The 18,660-nt window shown below is 38.9% G+C and overlaps 1 protein-coding gene across 2 annotated transcripts in view; it reads right to left on the bottom strand.

Moving 5' to 3' along the window:
* The window catches only part of EFNA5 (ephrin A5), a 271,599-nt gene that overhangs the window by 30,185 nt on the left and 222,754 nt on the right, over window positions 1–18,660 (bottom strand). For both annotated transcript variants that reach the window (XM_060635245.3, XM_060635246.3), the window contains exon 2: window positions 14,244–14,536. In XM_060635245.3, the coding sequence (XP_060491228.1) occupies window positions 14,244–14,536 (293 nt within the window). The remainder of the gene's footprint in view (window positions 1–14,243; window positions 14,537–18,660) is intronic.

Raw genomic sequence — 18,660 nt, 5'->3', positions numbered from 1 at the left:
ATGGGTATTTCTTACTGCTTGATATCATGCCCGTTTCTTCTCCATTTGTATGTGGCTTTCTGATTCTTGCCCCACTTACACCATTTACCACTAAAAGGAATTCATTTTATAATGAAAATTGTATACAGAAATTAAAAAAAAAATTGTATGAGAAATACAAAAACCCCAAAGAGTCACCTGGTTCTTGTTTGCATCAGTAGGGTAAAAGAAAATCTTATTTATAGATGAAGCAAATGAGATAGTTTGTTTAGTGGAGCAGAAGGAAGTATTTGTATGACAACTGAATGAGCTGCCTCCCAGAATCTTGGTCTATCTGAGTCTTTATTCTTAGACTAGCTTGGTCTCTCTGTCACCAGAGCTCCCTGGGTTGTACACACCTTCACATAACAAAGACTGTCTCTTCTCCACACCAGTGCTGCTGTTCCATTTACTCAAATCTTCCAGTCCCTGCTTCTTTCTTGTCTTGAATTCAGACCCATCTCCTCCCACCCTTTAAGCCAGTGTTCCCAGAGTGTGGAATGAATATCACCTGCTGGAGAAACTGCTGGAGAGCTTGTTAAAAATGAAGATCCCTATAGCAATCTCATAAAATTTAATGAATCGGACTTTCTGGAAGTGGATTCCAAGAAGCTGTATTTTTAGTCCTGTCTGTCACTAAAGTCAGGATAGTGTCTTAAGCCCTGAGACCTGAATTTCACCTTGCTCCTCAAGTCAGCATGTCACGAGGTCTTCCCCCTGAAGCTGTCCTCTCTCTTTTTTGTGGACAGTGTCAATCTTGGAATTTACTTTGTTTCTCTTTGCTGTCATTTTCATGGGTATGTTTTTCTCACATTCAACTGTGAGCTCTTGGAGGAGCAAGATTACATTGAGTGCTTTCTTTTTTTTTTTTAATTTTTTCAACGTTTATTTATTTTTGAGAGAGAGAGAGACAGAGAGACAGAGCACTAGTGGGGGATGGGCAGAGAGAGAGGGAGACACAGAATCAGAAGCAGGTTCCAGGCTCCCAGCTGTCAGCACAGAGCCCAAAGCGGGGCTCGAACCCACGAGATGCGAGATCATGACCTGAGTCTAAGTCAGATGCCCAATGGACTGAGCCACCCAGGTGCCCCACATTGAGTATTTTCTATTGTCACATTAGGTTGTCTGCAACACTGGCCTGATGGCTACACACAGTTCAGTAAGTACTGATGGGTTGGCTAATGAGAAAATAATAATACTGAGGTGTCTCCTTCTATGACCATTGTAGATTGTTATGTAGCCACAAATTTAATGATGAACATGTACCAACAGCCCATGGAGAGTTTAATGAATGGTTTTATATAGCATTTTTGAATATAAATATTTCAACAAAACAGCTGCAATAAATCTTCTAAAATGGTAAACACATCCTATCAAAAGGTCAGAAATTCTGTTATTTGATTAAATAACCCAGAAAATGTTATTTATGTAGCAATTCTACTTAATAAAAACATCATAAAAGCTGATGCAAAAAAAAAAAAAATTAAAACTCTGCACCTATGGCAGAGAAGCTGAATGGACACAGAAGACAATATAGAAACAATAGAAATTCAAGTAAAGGGTATTAATATTTAGAACAATTTCTCCTCAAGTACTGGTACTTTTTATGGAATGAGCTTCCGAACATCACTTGTCATATATGGAAAAGAGCTAAAAGCATGAACAGTGGAGTCAGAATCCCTTTGGCTCAACTCAACTCTGGGCTCCACCACTCATGAGCCATGTGGTTTCCAGCAAGTTATTTGACCTTTCTGTGCTTCGGTTTCCTCACCGGTAAAATGAGAACTCTAACAGTGCCTAACACACAGTTGGGATAAAGTATGGATAAGACAAGATCTATAAATGTGTGGGGATGGATAAGTGGCCACTCTCTGATAGCTATGATTATATAACCGGCCAGCATCTAGCCCTAAGGTAAATTATTTCAATGTATTTATATGATAAGGCCCAAATGAGTTTCCCCTTCAAAAACATGCTACTCCCTATTGCCTTCCAGATAAGTTCTAAATTCCTCCGAACAGAAGTAATGGCCCTCCCTGATCTGGCCCAATCTATCCAGTGGTATTTTTCAAATACTTCCCGTTCCAGTCGGACTTGTCTTTTCATTGATGCCAGGAGTCTGGCTGTTCTGATTTCCTTATCAGCAGGGTAGAGGCAGGTGAGAGAGGAAGTCCACGTGAGGCTCGTTCTCTGGTGCGCTGCTGGGTGGTCTCCCCATCCCTGGCAAGTGCCCCCATGAACCGGTGCCACACCCTTGCCGTTTGAAACCCTGGAGCTGCCCACGGGTGCCGCGATTTCTGAACTTCGTTCTAAAGATGTTATTAATTCTCCAGGCAGCCCTTCTCCTCGTAGAATCTCTACTCCTTTTTCTTGGATGTGCAAAAATGTGTTCTAAAACTCCAAATTTGGGAAAAACTGGTGGATTTTAAAATAACAGCATCAAGCACAACTGGTAGTAATAATGGACACAGTAATTCGCTGCTGCTGTGCTGCTTACAAACAAGGTAAAGCAGTCCCCAACACGTCATATTAACAAGCTGAGATGTTGACACAGTTGGTCACAAGGCTTTGCAAGATATCCACCAATGCCTACGCTGTGCTATTGATTCTGTTAATCAGATTTAAGCCTCTGAAAAATGACTCAGTACCAAAGAGACACTTTCAATAGTCTTGCTAATCATTACATGTTTTCATCACAATTGAAGTAGGGAGGGTGAGTGACACACTTGATTCTGTATTCATGTTCTGACCCCACAAGCCACTCAATAGTGCTCTACTTTGTTTTGAAAACACATATGGCCCTAGTATGTATGCTGACATGAAAACATCCCTCTAGAGGTCACATGAGCCATTTTTAGAACTGGGTTTGCCTTCGTGTCGGTAGGACTTATGTAAAGACTTGCTAGGGATGCTTGAACTCAGTCTCATTTTAACTTCTTTTAAAATATGTATTATGAATTAAGTGAATAAAGAGCTGAGACTTGGGAGTCTAAGAGGGTCTGAACCCTGACTCTATTACTAACGATAGGATCTCAGGCAAGTTACTTAACCTCGCTCAGCCTGTTTCCTCATCTATACAATGGGGATAATAACAGTACCTACATCTTACGGATGAGAATACAACAAGGGAAAACAAGTCTAGTGCCTGGCACATAGTAAGCTCGCAATAAATGCTAAATCATTGTAATTATGATTATCAGAACTCCTACCTGTCAGTCAAGGTATGAGTAAGCCTTTAGCAAAAGGCTGCTTCTACAATAATAATTGCTCTGAACTAAACTTCATTGAAATCATTGCAATATTCATTATATGGTCTCGAAATGGAATCAACTGCCCAAAATATAAGCAAGACCTTTAAGCGATCTATTAAAAGTTAAAAATAGGGGCACCTGGGTGGCTCAGTCGGTTAAGCGTCCGACTTCGGCTCAGGTCACGATCTCACAGTTTGTGAGTTTGAGCCCCGCGTCGGGCTCTGTGCTGACAGCTCAGAGCCTGGAGCCTGCTTCACATTCTGTGTCTTCCTCTCTCTCTGCCCCTTCCCTGCTCATGCTGTGTCTCTCTCTGTCTCAAAAAAAAAAATAAACATTAAAAAAAAAAAAAAAAAAAGTTAAAAATAAACTGCCTATTCATATTTTTGGCTTCAATTTTATGCTCCTTGTTTAGATTTGTTCTTTAAAACTTAGGTTGAAAATAAAGCAAGAAGTTCTAAATTCAAAGTTGAGGGCCCACTGAAACTGTTAAAACACACAGGGAAACAGCATCCATTCAGATTTAGTCAGAGCCTGTGATAATGTACTTAAGGCAAAAATTAACTTGAAAAAATTTTTGTAAAAAAAAATTAGAAAAAGCAAATTCACATTAGAAACTAGACATTGGAGCTAATAAAAACTGGGCAAGTTTAAATTAAAAACAGTGTATATTCTCTATTAATGACTCAGAGACATGATTTGGTTTTAAAGATCTGGGGTAGAAAAGGGACTGCTAACTATAAACTAAAACTTAGCTAACCTTACTGTAGATCAAGCTAGCTGGAAATATTGTACATCTCTGAAACTAGTACAATGAGAAGATAGTATTTCAATTTCTAACAATAATACACTGGCTGGCTATTCTCCAATTTGTGATATTTCACTTCTGGGGCTCAGAATGAATTAATATTTTGTAAAGCTTTAAATTTTAAAACCAAACCTGGATGTGGCATATATACTGAAGTTCTATTCCTGATATGAATTTTCTACCAACTGCCTAAAAACATTCGATGGTAAAGGAAGCCTGTTGCCGAAGTCCACACATTTCCCCTGTTAAACAGAGGTAAGCCATATCCCCAAGAAACTGTATTTCAAGCCCACAGGATACTCATGAACTAAAATAATGAATGATAATGCCTCGTTCCCTGCATTAATATTAAAGAAAAGAGAAAATAGAAAACTTTATAGCCACTATCAGCTCTCTGAACCATAAATCTCAAGTTTTGAGAATTGCTTCCCAAAAGGGTAGGGAGCGGGGGGGATGAGCTCTGAGAGCACTTTGGAGCCTAGAGATATTTTTTAGCAAGCCAGCAAAGCACTGACACAAATTTCTACATATCTCTGGCTGTGAAAAGTCTCATTTGTGGTGATTTATATTTCCTCATAAAGAACTCTGTAGATAATATAAGCCTGCTGTGAGGCTGCATGACAACTTTCAAACCAAGAGTTACATGACCATTCTGTTAAAATAGAGCAAGAACAGATGAGTGGGAAAATCTGTAGAAACAGTATTTCTTCTGACGAAAGGCCAAAATCTGGCTCTTCCAGCATGCACCTTGGTCCGAGATTCACCTTTCGCTCTGTGTACATGTCTCCTGGATAACATTTTGGTCGTCTGTATGAGAAAGTATTATATATTTTTTTCCCCGAAGATTGACTAAGCGCATTTGGTGTGTGCGTGCTTGTGTAATTTACAACAAATGACACTTAGACATCATCACACTGGAGTTCAGTCGCCTTAATAAGTTACTAAGGGAAACACAGAGAATAGCATGCTGACAACCCAGAGTCAATGAAGTATAAACACTGTTATTCCAAGTGTCACTGGCGTGTTATTTCCATTTCTCCTGGCATCTGCTCTATGTAACGCTGCACATACACACAACACAGCAGCTCATTAAACTGTTTTCAGTTAACTCTGTGACCAAATTAGTACATTACATGTTTGTAAGGCTGAGAATTACTGCTATCCTGAGAAATTATACAATTAATCAGGTGCGTTATTTCTCTGGGAGATGTGGCCACTTCTGACATTTAGGGATTAAAAACAAACAAACAAACACACAAACAAACAACAACAAAAAACCCCAAATCCTTTCATTTGTTCCATGTCGGCATTTAGTCTCAGTGTGGTAAAAGGAAGCAAAAGGTGGCATAATTCCTTCCTCCCCCTTAGGAGGTCAGACTCTCCCTGTTCCCCCAGTCTCGTAATAGCACAAATAAAAATTATTGTTTTTGAACTTCTTATCTGAGTGTCACAGCCTTTGAAAACTTCAAACAATGCAAAGAGTACTTACGAGTCTTTAGTGTCTTACTGCTTATACCATGAATTTCCATCAAGCCCCAATTATTCAACAGCTTTTAAGCTCCCTTTGCGAACTTTAAGGCGACTCCCAAAGTCAAAACCTATTAAGCAGGGATGTTAGTTCCAGCTTCCTTTTCCACAGACCTGGCATTTACTTCTCTGATTCTAACAGTGCTTCATCTTTTAGGCAAGTCATTTACCAGGACATGCGTTTCTTTTAAAAATCCTCCCCACCTGACCAAATAATACTGCCAAATTTTTAAAAACAATAAATTGTTCTAAAACATCCTATGCTCCTATTAATTGCCCCCTCCACCTTTGGTTCTACTCAGACTATGTGAAACATGGGTCAAGCATCCACAATCCAACCAGGCCTGAGCTGATGCCAAGCATTCTTGTTCAGAAGGTTAACAGGGCACCTGGCAATAAACAACCGTTTTCGTGAGAGAAACGCACAATTAACATAGAAAAATATCCTGAAGTCTCTCAATATCCTCTTTTATGTTCTTTATTTAACCTTCATTTAAGAGCCCTTGAAATCCATTCATGCTTTCCAAAAAGATGGCTAGGGACAACTTGAAACAGACACAATTCTCTGAACTCATTCTTTAAATAAAAAGGTGCATTCTTGCAGGTTCACTAAAGACCACTGAAGTACACAAAAGAAATAGAACAACTGTTTTCAGACACAAATCTGATGTGTTCTAGATGAACTTCCAGGGTCCAAGTGGAGAGCAACTATTCCACTCACTGGATGTTCAAAAAAACCAAAACTTAAAAAAACAAAACAAAACAAAACAGAATAAAATCGATTTTAGTGACTAGGATATACTCTATACGAACAATTACCATTTGATGTTTGTGCCACATTCATGCTTTTCCACTTTAGCAAATATTAAAATGTGTCAATTTCCTAACACTGCCCTTCAACTCCTTTCTGTATTAATATAAATATGCCTCTCTCACTACTAAGTTTTGGGTTTACATATTAAAAAAATTATAAGAGGTGAACTAGTATTCGACCACAGTCCTGAAAATTCCAGTTATAAACCCCTTGAATCTCAGCTGATGTATATGCTATGGTATTTAATGCTAAAATAAGGCTCTAGTAATAAAAACCAGTTTTTAATAATAAAAGCAAAATGTGCGCGCACACACACACACACACACACACACATTGAAGCAAATATTGAGTTGTTCATTTTAAGAAAGAACATGGTACTTACAGGTCACCTCCCCTGCAAGAGTAAAGACTAAGAAAGATGAAAAAGATTACCTCCTGCTTTGATAAATGTGCCATTTTGACACTCTTGTATTTCAGTAAGAACAACTCAGAAAAAAGGCAGATTGTTGTGAACTGACAGGACCAAAATAATTCTTAATGTCCATTACTAAGGTAAGCTGCTGAAAGACTGGATATCCAAAGGGGAATGAAGACTTCCTTAGGCATATGTAATCCTAGCATAATGTTCCTTCAGAATATAGAGCACAGACTTAAAATGTGAATCTTTCCTAGGCATTTGTGAAAATTTTTACTTAAGTATCAATGAGGGCTGTTCGAGGTGCAGTAACTTTTCAAAGGGCATACAAATTTTTGGACGTGGATTGTGGAAATCATTTTTTTGGTGGTCAACTGATCCTTTAAGAATATTTATTTTAGCCTTGGAAATAAGAAAGACTGTGATGATAAACTATTATTATATACCCATCTTACAGATGAAGAAAGTGAGGCTTAGTTACCCACAGACACATGGCTACTAGGAGTATAGGAAGATTCAAGGGCAAGGCTGCATTTACCAGAGTCTGTGCCTTTTTCTTTTAAAACCATGTTCTACTCTCCCCTTTGAGGTATCCTCATCATATGATCAAAAAACATTATTAAGAAGCCAGGGAAGGGTGCCTGGGGGCTCAGTTGGTTAAGCGTCAGACTTGATTTTGTCTCAGGTTATGACCTCATGGTTTGGGGAGTTCAAGCCCCGCAATGCACACTGTCGGCTCAGAGCCTGCTCGGGATTCTCTCTCCCTCTCTCTCTCTGCCTCTCCTCGGCTCATGCTCTGTCTCTCTGAAAAGAAATAAACTTTTAAAAAAAGTTGTGGAGAGCCTGGGTGGCTCAGTCTGTTAAGCTTCCAACTTTGGCTCAGGTCACGATCTTGTAATTCATGGGTTCGAGAGCCATGCCGGGCTCTGTGCTGACAGCTCAGAGCCTGGGGCCTGCTTCAGATTCTGTGTCTCCCTCTCTCTTTGCCCCTCCCCCACTTTCATTCTGTCTGTCTCCCTCTCGAAAGAAAGAAAGAAAGAAAGAAAGAGAAATAAAAGGAAGAAAAGAAAAGGAAAGGAAAGGAAAGGAAAGGAAAGAAACCAGGGAATTGCGACAGTGGGTTCAGTAAAACCTACAGCTTCCAATTTAACTGTTTTTCTCATACATTAGCATGTAAGGAAAAAAAATTGTTTTTTTTTGTCCTTGGTTTACTAATATGGCATTTATTCATTCAACAAATATTTATTGAACACCATTCTAGGTGCTATTTTCTATTTCTTACCAAAAATACATAGTTTTAAATCAATACTATGGTTAAGCAGATTCTCCACATTATGGAGAGTTTGCCTGATTTTAGCAACACTTCTAGAGACACTATTACTCTACGTTCCAAATACTTGACCTGCAAATAAGCTTTTGGAACATATCCACTTGGCAAGTGAAGGACTTTCTTTATGTTAATATTCTCTGGATTTACTGGATATTCTTTTATCTTTTAAAAGGACTGTCAATAACTGTACTGTACAATCAAATGATTTCTGAAGCTGATCTTGATCACTCCTTTAAGATATCAGAATTTAGGTTACTTATATTGTCAGCTTTAAAAATTGTGTAGTGCACATTAAAACTGCCTCATAGCTTGAGGCTGTAAACTTTTAACTAAAGCACATAAAGCAAAGAATTAAGAGTTTACCACCTGCACTCAAGGAGTTATAAACTGTGGGTTTAAGAATGATGCCCATAGTAACATAGACTGTCCCCATGATTTTCTTTTTAATTTTGAAAAATGTGTACACCAAAAAGACTGGAGCGAGAGTCTTCAGCTCCCTGAGTGTTCTTTTCATTGATGTTTTCAGGATTCTAACTTCAAAGAAATGGCCTTTGTAAGCTCTGCACTTCTATAACCCTATCAGTATGAAGTCTTATGACAAAAACAATACGCATGTACAAGTTTACTTGCCAGTGAGTTTAGGAAGAGTGTGTTCCCCAATAACCTCTCAGAAACTCCTGGATTCTGTCTGGGTGCTGTGACTATAAATCATCTTTTACTCGGAGTATCTTCTTTTAAAGACAATCAACTGTACCTTAGATGTGACAAATGCTAAAAGATTTCTTTCCCTTTTTAGTATCATATTCAGAAAATAACATTTGTCTTCTTTACTGTAGGTCTTGCATTAAAACTCATGCATTCCTGGGGTGCCTCGGTGACTCAGTCGGTTAAATGTCCAGCTCTTGGTTTTGGCTCAGGTCATGATCTCATGGTTCCTGAGATCAAGCCCTTAGTCAGACTCCACCCTGATGGTGTGGAGCCTGCTTGGGATTCTCTCTCTCTCTCCGCCTCTCTCTGTCCCTCCCTGCTCACTCTCTCTCCAAATAAATAAAAAAAAAAAAAAAAAAAGAAAGAAACTCACTCATTTCTAAATTAAGTGTGCAATCATGCATGATTCAGTCTAGAGGCTGAATATTCACTGGATTTAATAAGAATTTATTTGACCCAAATGCTGGGTCAGAAAGTTATCATATTAAAAGGGTCACCCATCTGGGAAGATACAGCTGAAATATTATTTGGAGATGGATGAGTATTCTTTGGAGAGCAGAAAATGCATACGCGTGTTTAAAAAAAATCTATCTTGCTACTATCTGAGTTGGGATTTCCAGCAGAGTTTATAAAGTAAAATTCTCTCAACAGTAAGGCTCACTGATTTTAACCTTTAAAAAAATACAAAGTAAAGTATGTTTTTGCTTTTTAAGCATATGAGACCTAGGACTATATCTCTCCTTCCTTTTAGTTGTTTATTCACTGAATTTCCTCTCAGATCAGTCACTTCTTATCTGTGTGAACCTTTCTCAAGTTACCTAACTTCTCTGTGCCTCTGTTTTTTTGGCTGTAAAATGGGAAAGAAGAACAGTATCTCATCGTGCTTTTCTGAGAACTGCAGGGGTTTAGAACAATGCTTGGAATAGAGTAAGTGCTCTGTAAACAGTGGTGACCTTTACTTACTGAACATCTACTATGTGCCAAACAATGTAATGCAGGGCACAGAGCAGGCATAGCCATGAACAAACAACCATAAGTACATAATGTCAGGCGTGAGGAGTGCTTGAGGGAAAATAAAGCAGGGTAAGAATGTAGAGAATTATGGAGATGTTATCTTTATATAGGGAGATCAGAATGCCTCTCTGATAAAGGAGTTTTTTTGTTTTTTGTTTTTTGTTTTTTTTTAGTGCAGACCTAAAGAAAGTGAGAGTAAGGGATGTGGATGCTGGAGCAATAAGAACCCCAGGCAGACAGAAGATAAAGTGCCAAGGCCCTCCTATGGAGCCTGAGGGAGGGCACTAGACAGGAAGGAGGGAGGGGGTGGGAGTGGTGGTGGTGGTGGGGGCTGGAGTGGAGACCATCAAGCGCAGTGAGAGCACAAGAAGTCCAAGAGGCGAGGGTGGGGACGAGGAGGGTGCCTGCCATGGAGGACCTTGTTAGTCAGGCTGGAGACTCAGGATTTTTGTCTTGCTGAGGTAGAAAGTCACTCTGGAGGGCTCTGACAGAGCAGCAACATGAGTGGGGAAAGCAGGAGCCTGCTGCACTAGTTGAAACCACAGCTGATGGTGACTTGGATAGGTTGGCAGGGGTGAACAAGTTCAATAATGCTAATACGTGTCTCCACCCTGGATTTCCCCTACAGATGCTCCTTTAACTGGCATTTATTGAACACCTACTAAGTAAGGCATTGGGCTGAGACATTTTATAGGGGTTATTTCTTACAGTGATGTACAGATCCTTAGATAAAATATAGTAAGATTAGGATATTAGAGCTCCAAGGAATGTTAAAAATCATCTATTCCAACTACATTATTTTGCAGCCGTGGAATTAGAAATTCAGAGAGATTGAATGATTTACCCAAGATCATACAGTTAGTTAGGTCAAGGGAATGGCCCAGGACTCAGTTTTCCTTACTGTACAAAAGAGAACTTTCAAAATTAGTCTCTTACTGACTTACAAAAATAACTTAAAGTGCCTTATTTAACTTATTTCCCTTTGCTTCTTCTGATTTAAAAATAACAGCAGCAAAACTTTTTTCAAACTTGTTCTCATTAGGTTAATATTTATGAGAATCATTTTTAAAATGAATACTTCTGAAGTTTCTAAAATAACTCTTTGCCTTAGGAAATCTATATAAATGACTATCGCCATAATCTATTGACTGGCAGTTCTGCAAATCTATCATGGATAGAAAGACCACTGACTTTCTGTAATTACTTTAGTATGCCAATCTCTTACCAAAATAACTTCTGTAGATTAAAAACAGTATTTGTCATATTCCAGAATGGGCTCAGTCTGCCTTCGCATAATTAGCCACTGTAATAACTTCATAATACAGCCTATTCCCAAGGAAAGAAGGACATAGCATAGAGTCAGTCTTGGGACAAATAAAGGATTTAGGACAGTGAAGGACATTTTATTTCTAGAGTAAGCAGGAAATTTCATATACTTCCAACGGCTTTATTTTCTTGATTTTGTATAACTCACAGACATTAAGAAAGAAAGAAATGTTACTGAGGATAAAGTAGAACTTGATAGGAATGTTCTGAATTGTGTCTTCTCTGAGTAAGTGATGAGTAGATATCCTAGTATGAAATACATGCTCTTTTCTTCCCCCCAAGGCCAAGTATATCTGAATTTTGGTTCTCACCACTACACTCAACCCTCCCTCTAGCACCACCCTAAAGCAGGACTGCCAAAAGGCTACAGCTTTCTTTTTCCTTTTGGAAAACTTGTTAAAGATTTTAAGCCCTGGAGGATCTGAAATATAACCCCGATCCAGGGAAGAACATTCTAGAAAACTGACCGGTGGGTAGTCAGGCTTGTTCCCGAGATGGGCAACAGAGTTTCTTGTAAGGTAATAAGTGTGAAAAGAGCCATTTCCCAATCATCTTGTTCATTCCATGCATATTAGGAGAGAGGAAAATTCAACTGAGGGCCAATTGTCCCCTAAGAATCCTTTAGTTTAATTATGACCACAGTAGATTAAACGTCTGTATGACATCCGCGTTAGCTCCGCCGCTCCTGCTCTTGGCAGTGAAGAAAGGAAACACTTTCACTACTAAAAAGACAGGGAAGCATGCTCTTGTGGTTCTAAAACATGGTTGAAAATTCAATTTAACTGACTACGAGGCCAGTGTGCTTCTTATAAATGAACATCTCTTTGCTGCTAATTTTGTGCTATTTTACCTTTCATTAAAAAAAGTAATTCAGGTTAAACTCAGCTGAACAGCAAAAAGCTCTTGATATTTTGAAGCATTTTGGAACAATTACTTTGACAGGAGCCCTTGACAGTTAAATGACTCCGTTAAATGAATGTTATAGAAGACACATAATGATTTTTAGTGAAATATTGAATTTAACCACAAATGAGGCAAAACCAGTCATAAGCACTATGGGTATATTTGAATAATAACATCTTGCTTATGAACCTCAATGGATTCTATAATTTCTAATAATCATGCAATCAACTAGTTAGCTGGTATGTTTCCTATCTCAGTGCTCTCAATTTAGTTTTGGTTTTTGTTGTGGTGTTTTAATCTGAGAAATCAATGTGTAAATTTTGGAAATGGCAGTAAGTTCCTCTTCCATCAGTAGGATATTTTAGAAGTAGGCAATTAATGATTGCCATCCTGCCAGTTAAGTCTTCCTCTTTCCTTTTTTCCATTTGCTGAATGAGATTCTTTCACAAAGTAAAAAATGAGGAAAGGCAAGAGCCTGCTGCCTGAGAATGTATGAATTCACTGGCTGCCAGTGTTTCCTCCATCCGTGGGACTCCAATATTCCTTTTCTTATTTTATGGATCGAATGTGAGATAGTATCAAGCCTTTTACGTGTTTTCTCATGACTAATGACCAAAATATGTACTGAAATAATAAAACTGGTACTGTTCAATTTCCTTTTTAAATTCAATCTCAATATAAGTGGGAGTGCCCGTGTATGGTGGTGAAACCCAGCTCATTATAAAATTCTGTTTTCTGGAGAAGAGAAACTAGAAATCCTTGCAGACTGAAAAAACCATGTGGGTGAAGGGTCTGTGGGGACATTCAGGTTGAAGAAACGAGTCGAAAAAACAGTAATGTTTTTGTCTTGTTTGTCTGGCAAAGAGTGGTGAAAAGTCAACGCCAAGCATCCTGGGTAGTATTGCCTAGATCTCTACACGCTATGTGCAGCCACACTTCTGGATTCTTTCAAGCACGTGAGTTACATGTACCCACGTACCCACTGCTGCCTGCATTTACCTTCATACAGCAACTGCCTGTTTACATCTACTCCCCAGCAGATGGTCACTCCCTCAGGACAGGCGTGTCTTTTGATCTTGCATCCCCCAACATTTCTGAGCCACGATAAGTTGTTCAATAAATGTACTTTTGAACAAGAAACGTTGAACTCCTTCAGCTGATACTGAAAATACTTGGAAAAGGCCATATAGTTTCAATATGTGACACGAGTCAAGTCCATACATACAGCATGCTGACTAAATTAAGTTATTACTTGTAAGCATACTAACTCAGAGTGTGGTTCACAGACCAGTAGCATCACGTCACATGGGAGCTTTATAAATATGGAATCTTGGTCCCCGTGGCAGACCACCTCAATCAGATCTGCCTTATACCAAGATGCCCAGATGACTTATGCACAGTGAAGTATGAGAAGCCTTTACTTAGCATATATGACCAGTACGATGCCTGAAGAAGTGATGGTGTCCATTGTGGACAAGAACCAAGGCCACGGCAAGATGAAAACTACAGAGGTCAGCTTGAGAAACTTTTAGAGCTCTCTCAGGACAGAGGCACAGGTGGGAAACTCACTTATACCAGTTCCTTTGGAACTTTCTCGATACTCTTCACGCTTTTTCCTGTTTAAAGACACAGCTGCTCTTAATAATTGTCTTTTCTCCTTGGTGCAAAGATAGTATTTATCGCCAGCATGCTGACATTTGCAGGAGTTTTGGCTTTCTCCACTGCAAGTGTGGATGATTGAAAGGATATTGCTGACACCTGAATAAGAAATCCAATGACTCCAAGCTATGTAAATTTAATTATTTCCTTTAATTTTTTTTTTTCAGGAATCTCTTTTTATTTTCCTCAGCTTTGGAGAAGTCCTAGCAATTTTCATTTAAAAGAAATACAAGTCAGCAGTGGTTCACTGAACAGGCTGACACGCAATTTCATAGGGGGAGAGGAGCTGTGTCTTTAATCTAATTTGTGCTCTCAATTCCCAGCTAATGTATCTAGGGATCCTGATGTATGCATTTACAAGGAGACATCTGTAATGCAGAGTCCAACTCTCTGCAATTCTCTGAAACATGGGTAAAAAATTAGTCTGGGTTCTTGTAGCTGCCCTCCAACACAATAAATCTTGATATACTCACAGATGTAGAAATATTCCCGGCCTGGCCTGAATTCAAATCCTAGAGAAAAGGGTGTGAAGAGCTGGAATTTTTCAGAGAACTTCAGTGGTCCATTTGGAGAGTGAGGCCGGTTACATTCCCATCTCTTGAACCCCTTGGAAGTATGGTCGCAGGCACTGTAGCCATCAAAGTTCACCATGTAGAGGACATAACGCTCAGTCTTATCTTCTGGGACCGAGTCCTCATAGTGAGGGCAGAAAACATCCAGGTAGTCATTGATACAGACGTCGATGTGGTAGTCACCCCTCTGGAATCTGTTGGAAGAAGAAGAGAAAGATGAGATTATTCATAAAGAAAAGACTTTCTGCTTGGAATCAGTGGTGGAATAACTTTAATCATGCTGGTGCTAAGAGATTTATTATAATAAGTTTTTATTGCAGCCCATTATGATTCAGGATATGTTTCTATTCCAAATACAAGCAACAACAATTTTACAGAGGAATTCTATTACGTTTGTTTCAAAACATGCTGAAAATGGAACTCTTCACATTCATCTTAAGTAGTTAAGATACTGACTTGCTGTTTTCCTTTCATTCTTAAAATCACATATACTGAAGCAAAGTTTTGATATTTCAAAATAGTGTTTCATTTGATGAGTGTTTTTGAATGAATGAATAAGTCATTTAAAGAACAAATGAATGACTGAATTGGTTTTGCTATAATTGCTACCATTCTCAATTTTCTATGCAAATGTAGAGAACTAGAGTTATCAAACTGAGAGAATTAGGACCATAAAATTTAAAGGTTGGAAAGAAAAGTCCTAGGACACTTCCCCATTAGAGGGAAATAAAAATCTAAGGCATAATGTCAAAGCAGTGAGTGACTGAGCTCGACCAGGAATGGTGACTTCAGGTCCTAATCAGCTGTTTCCATTAGTGAATCTGCTTACGTCACAAACTCATTTCAGCTCATCTCTTTTGATGCCCCATCCCTTTCTATATTAAGAAAATGAAAACCAGCTAAATCAAATCATCTTCCTCCCCTTCCCCTCCATTTCTTTTTACTTTATAGGTTGTGTCCTAGGGCTGGACTGACGACACAGATGAACACAGCAAACCCAGGACCACTTCCATCCTGAAATAGTTAAAATAACACACACACACACGCACCTCACCTTACACACTGCACTGTCTGTTTCAACTCTTACCTTACAAAAATTTTGCTTATTTGTGTTAACTAATATGTCTTTCCCGATTGGATGAAGAGATTTCTCAGGAACTAATGATGTGTGAAACAGGAATTGTTACGTATACCGCTTTCTAAAGTCAGCACAGAAAAGTCTACAAAACCCCTCTGTTTTTAGCTAGTGAGGAAATTCTCTGAGGCCTTAGAAGATTCATCATAAAACTACGTTACTGCTGAAAGACAAGCTGAAAGACAAGCACCCATCAAGCCATGTAGTCTTCAAGTCAGATGGTCTCAGTGTAAACATGTCAGTGAGCTGGTCTACTCCATTTTTGGACACGCCTACATTTTAGCCAGTTTCCTCGTATATGGAGCATCAATTTGCTTCTGTGTAATTTCTATCCAGTGATCCTACTCCCACTGCCTGACATCGCCAAGAACAAATCTAATTCCTCTTCTACCAGGCACTCCATAAAACATTTGGACGTGTCAACTAGGTCTCTGTATCTTCCTTTCTCACTACGTGAAAATCCTGACTTGTTTGGTTATTTCTGTTCCCAGGCTCCTCACATTCTAGTTTCTCAACTCTCCTTATGCTCTCTAGTTTCCCAGTGTCCCCTTAAAATGTAGCCCCCAAACACAACGGACACCTCCGACAGGCTGTGTTGACCAGCATTCAGCCCAGGAGATATATTACCACCTTCACTCTGGATACTACACATTCATTGAAGAAGCTGAGATTCCTTTCTAAAATGCAACGTGATCAAAGTGGACACTACTCATTTTAGTGAGTAGACCTCAATTTAAGGACTGGATTGCTGCTGGTAGGGTGGGGGAGTCATAAACCGTCTGACCCTCAGTTTCCTCATATGTGAACTGGAACAATCATGAGAATCTGCCTCGCTAACCTCACACAACTGCTTCAAGTCTCCGATGATGAAACATCTAAAAAGCACCATGTGAATGTGTAGCACTATTATCAGGATATATTAAAGCATATTAAAATCGATAACTAACACAATACTAACTCTTAAGCAACATCAGTAAATGTATATGACAACACCAACGATAATCCCCGTGTCCCTTTTTAAAAATAATATAAAAATCCTACATTCTGTCCTCACATATCAAATGATCCACAGAAACTTCCATTTGATCAATGCTTTTGAAAAGCAGCATGCTGATTTATACGAGGAGAATAAGGAAAGATGATCAGATCACTTTTTCTGTTAGAGGGTCTCAAAATGCATAAACATTTAAAAAAAAAACCCACTTGGAAGTATTTATTTCTTTATATTTACAATGATCACGGAACTAGGTTTACTCTTTCTTCATTACTGGCAGACGATGATTTGTCAAGATGCAAGGAAAGCCTGTGTTGCTTTTAAAAGATTTCTAAACATCAAGGTAACATCACTGCCAAAGTACAAAGAAAAGACACTGCCACGTTCAGATAAAAGGGTGCTGGGATATGAATCATCAGCACTCAAAGTAGCCTGACAGTTCTGGCTGAGAGCCAGGCAAGAAATGCAGCAGGAGGCAATGCCCAGATGCACTTTATATTATTATATTATTATTATAGATTTTAGAGACATTCAAGGGGGAAGTTTTTCCTTCCCCCAAGTGTCACTCATTTGAGCTTCTACTGGCACTTGACACTGCTTAAAAGTGTAGGAAAAAAAAAATTAAAACTGCCACTGTCCAGACTCATTTGTTTATTGCTTTATTCTACAAATTGTCATGACTTTTTTGATGCCCTGAGTTTACTTTCCCTTTTCCGACTTTTCTCCCCGTTAATGCTGCTTAAGTTTCAATAAAACAAGCCATGAAATTGAAGACACATTTCATACTGGGTTGACCTTTTCCCTTTCTGATGACATTATACTCTGTTTGGGGTGTTCAGTGAGTCACTGTGAAGCCTATCTTGAGTATGTGATCACCCCAGCGGTTAGTAGTTCTACCCCTCTATCCACATGACAAAGATGATGAGTCACCATAGAATCAACTTATGCTTCTGTTTCACATCTTCAATTTGTATAAATTAGTTTAATAATGTAATTTCCCCCCCAAATGGACAATATAAATATAAAAACATCAATAAACAAAAACTCATAAAAGGCATTTCTATAATATACCCAAGTACGATCCAAAGAAAAGTTTAGGGTTAGATAGGGAAAGATATTACCCCAAATCATGCTCTTTGGCTACAAAGTAGTACTGGACCATTCTTTTTGGGCCTTACTGTGAAAAGGCACATATGTATAGCTAATATAATTGTTTATTATGTTATATTCATTATCTCGATTTAATCTCCATCATAAATCCTAAAGAACACTATACTATTGGTACTCCCGCTTAAAAATGAGGATACTGAGACCGAGAAGTTAAGCAATGTGCTCAATGTCACCCAACTAGTAAATCATGGAGGCAGAAGTCAAGCCCAAGCATTGAGACCTCACTCAGAACTGAAGTTCTTTATTATTCTACTTCCAGAGAGAGTAAATTGCTCAAGTTCTTAGGTCAACCCTTTATTCCCCCAGAAAGGCAGTTCTAATTCTTGATGGGGTTTCAGTTCTCTCCTTCATTCACTGATGCAGCAAACACTTGCTGCATCCAGGATATGCTGTGTTATGGCTTTACATGTGTTGTCATATGAAATCCTTATTAGGTAGTTACAATTAGTTTTATTTGAACAATGAGGAAATGACACTCAGGTTGTTATCCTCTTAGATCATTTTTCCCCCCCACAGGAAATAAGCAGCAGAGTTAGGATTTCAACCCATATCTTATCTGGCCCTGAAGTAAATTCTCTTTCCTGCTAAATGCAATGGTTCCAAAGTTTTACCAGTTGTTGTAATTCCCCTGACCTGAAGGAGCCCTTTTAAGGGTTTTGGTGCCATTGGGTTCCCTTATGTTTACATTGATCTTCTAGGGAAGTCTGCTGCAAGGTGTGCTGGCCCTGCTCCCTCCCCACTCCATTGGTCCCAAACTCCTAAACTGAAGGGTGTGTCAGCATCCAGAATACATCTCAGGTCGCAGGGTTAGCTCCTGACCTGTGTATACCAGTCTGTTCTTTGATAGAAGAAAGTGTTATTAAGCTCAGTAGCTGCTGACATAAAGGCATCTTTTTTCCCCCCATCAGGAAACAGCTTTCATGAGCTTTAGTTCCTATTAAAAGAGCAAATTCAAACCTAGGAAGAATGATTCCACATGACAATATTTACAAATGTCATGGGCGGCACGGCCACCACTT

This window comes from Panthera onca, chromosome A1 (assembly GCF_046562875.1).
Source record: "Panthera onca isolate mPanOnc1 chromosome A1, mPanOnc1 haplotype 2, whole genome shotgun sequence".
NCBI classification, from domain to species: Eukaryota; Metazoa; Chordata; class Mammalia; order Carnivora; family Felidae; genus Panthera; species Panthera onca.
This window is presented reverse-complemented; position numbering and strand designations above follow the sequence as displayed.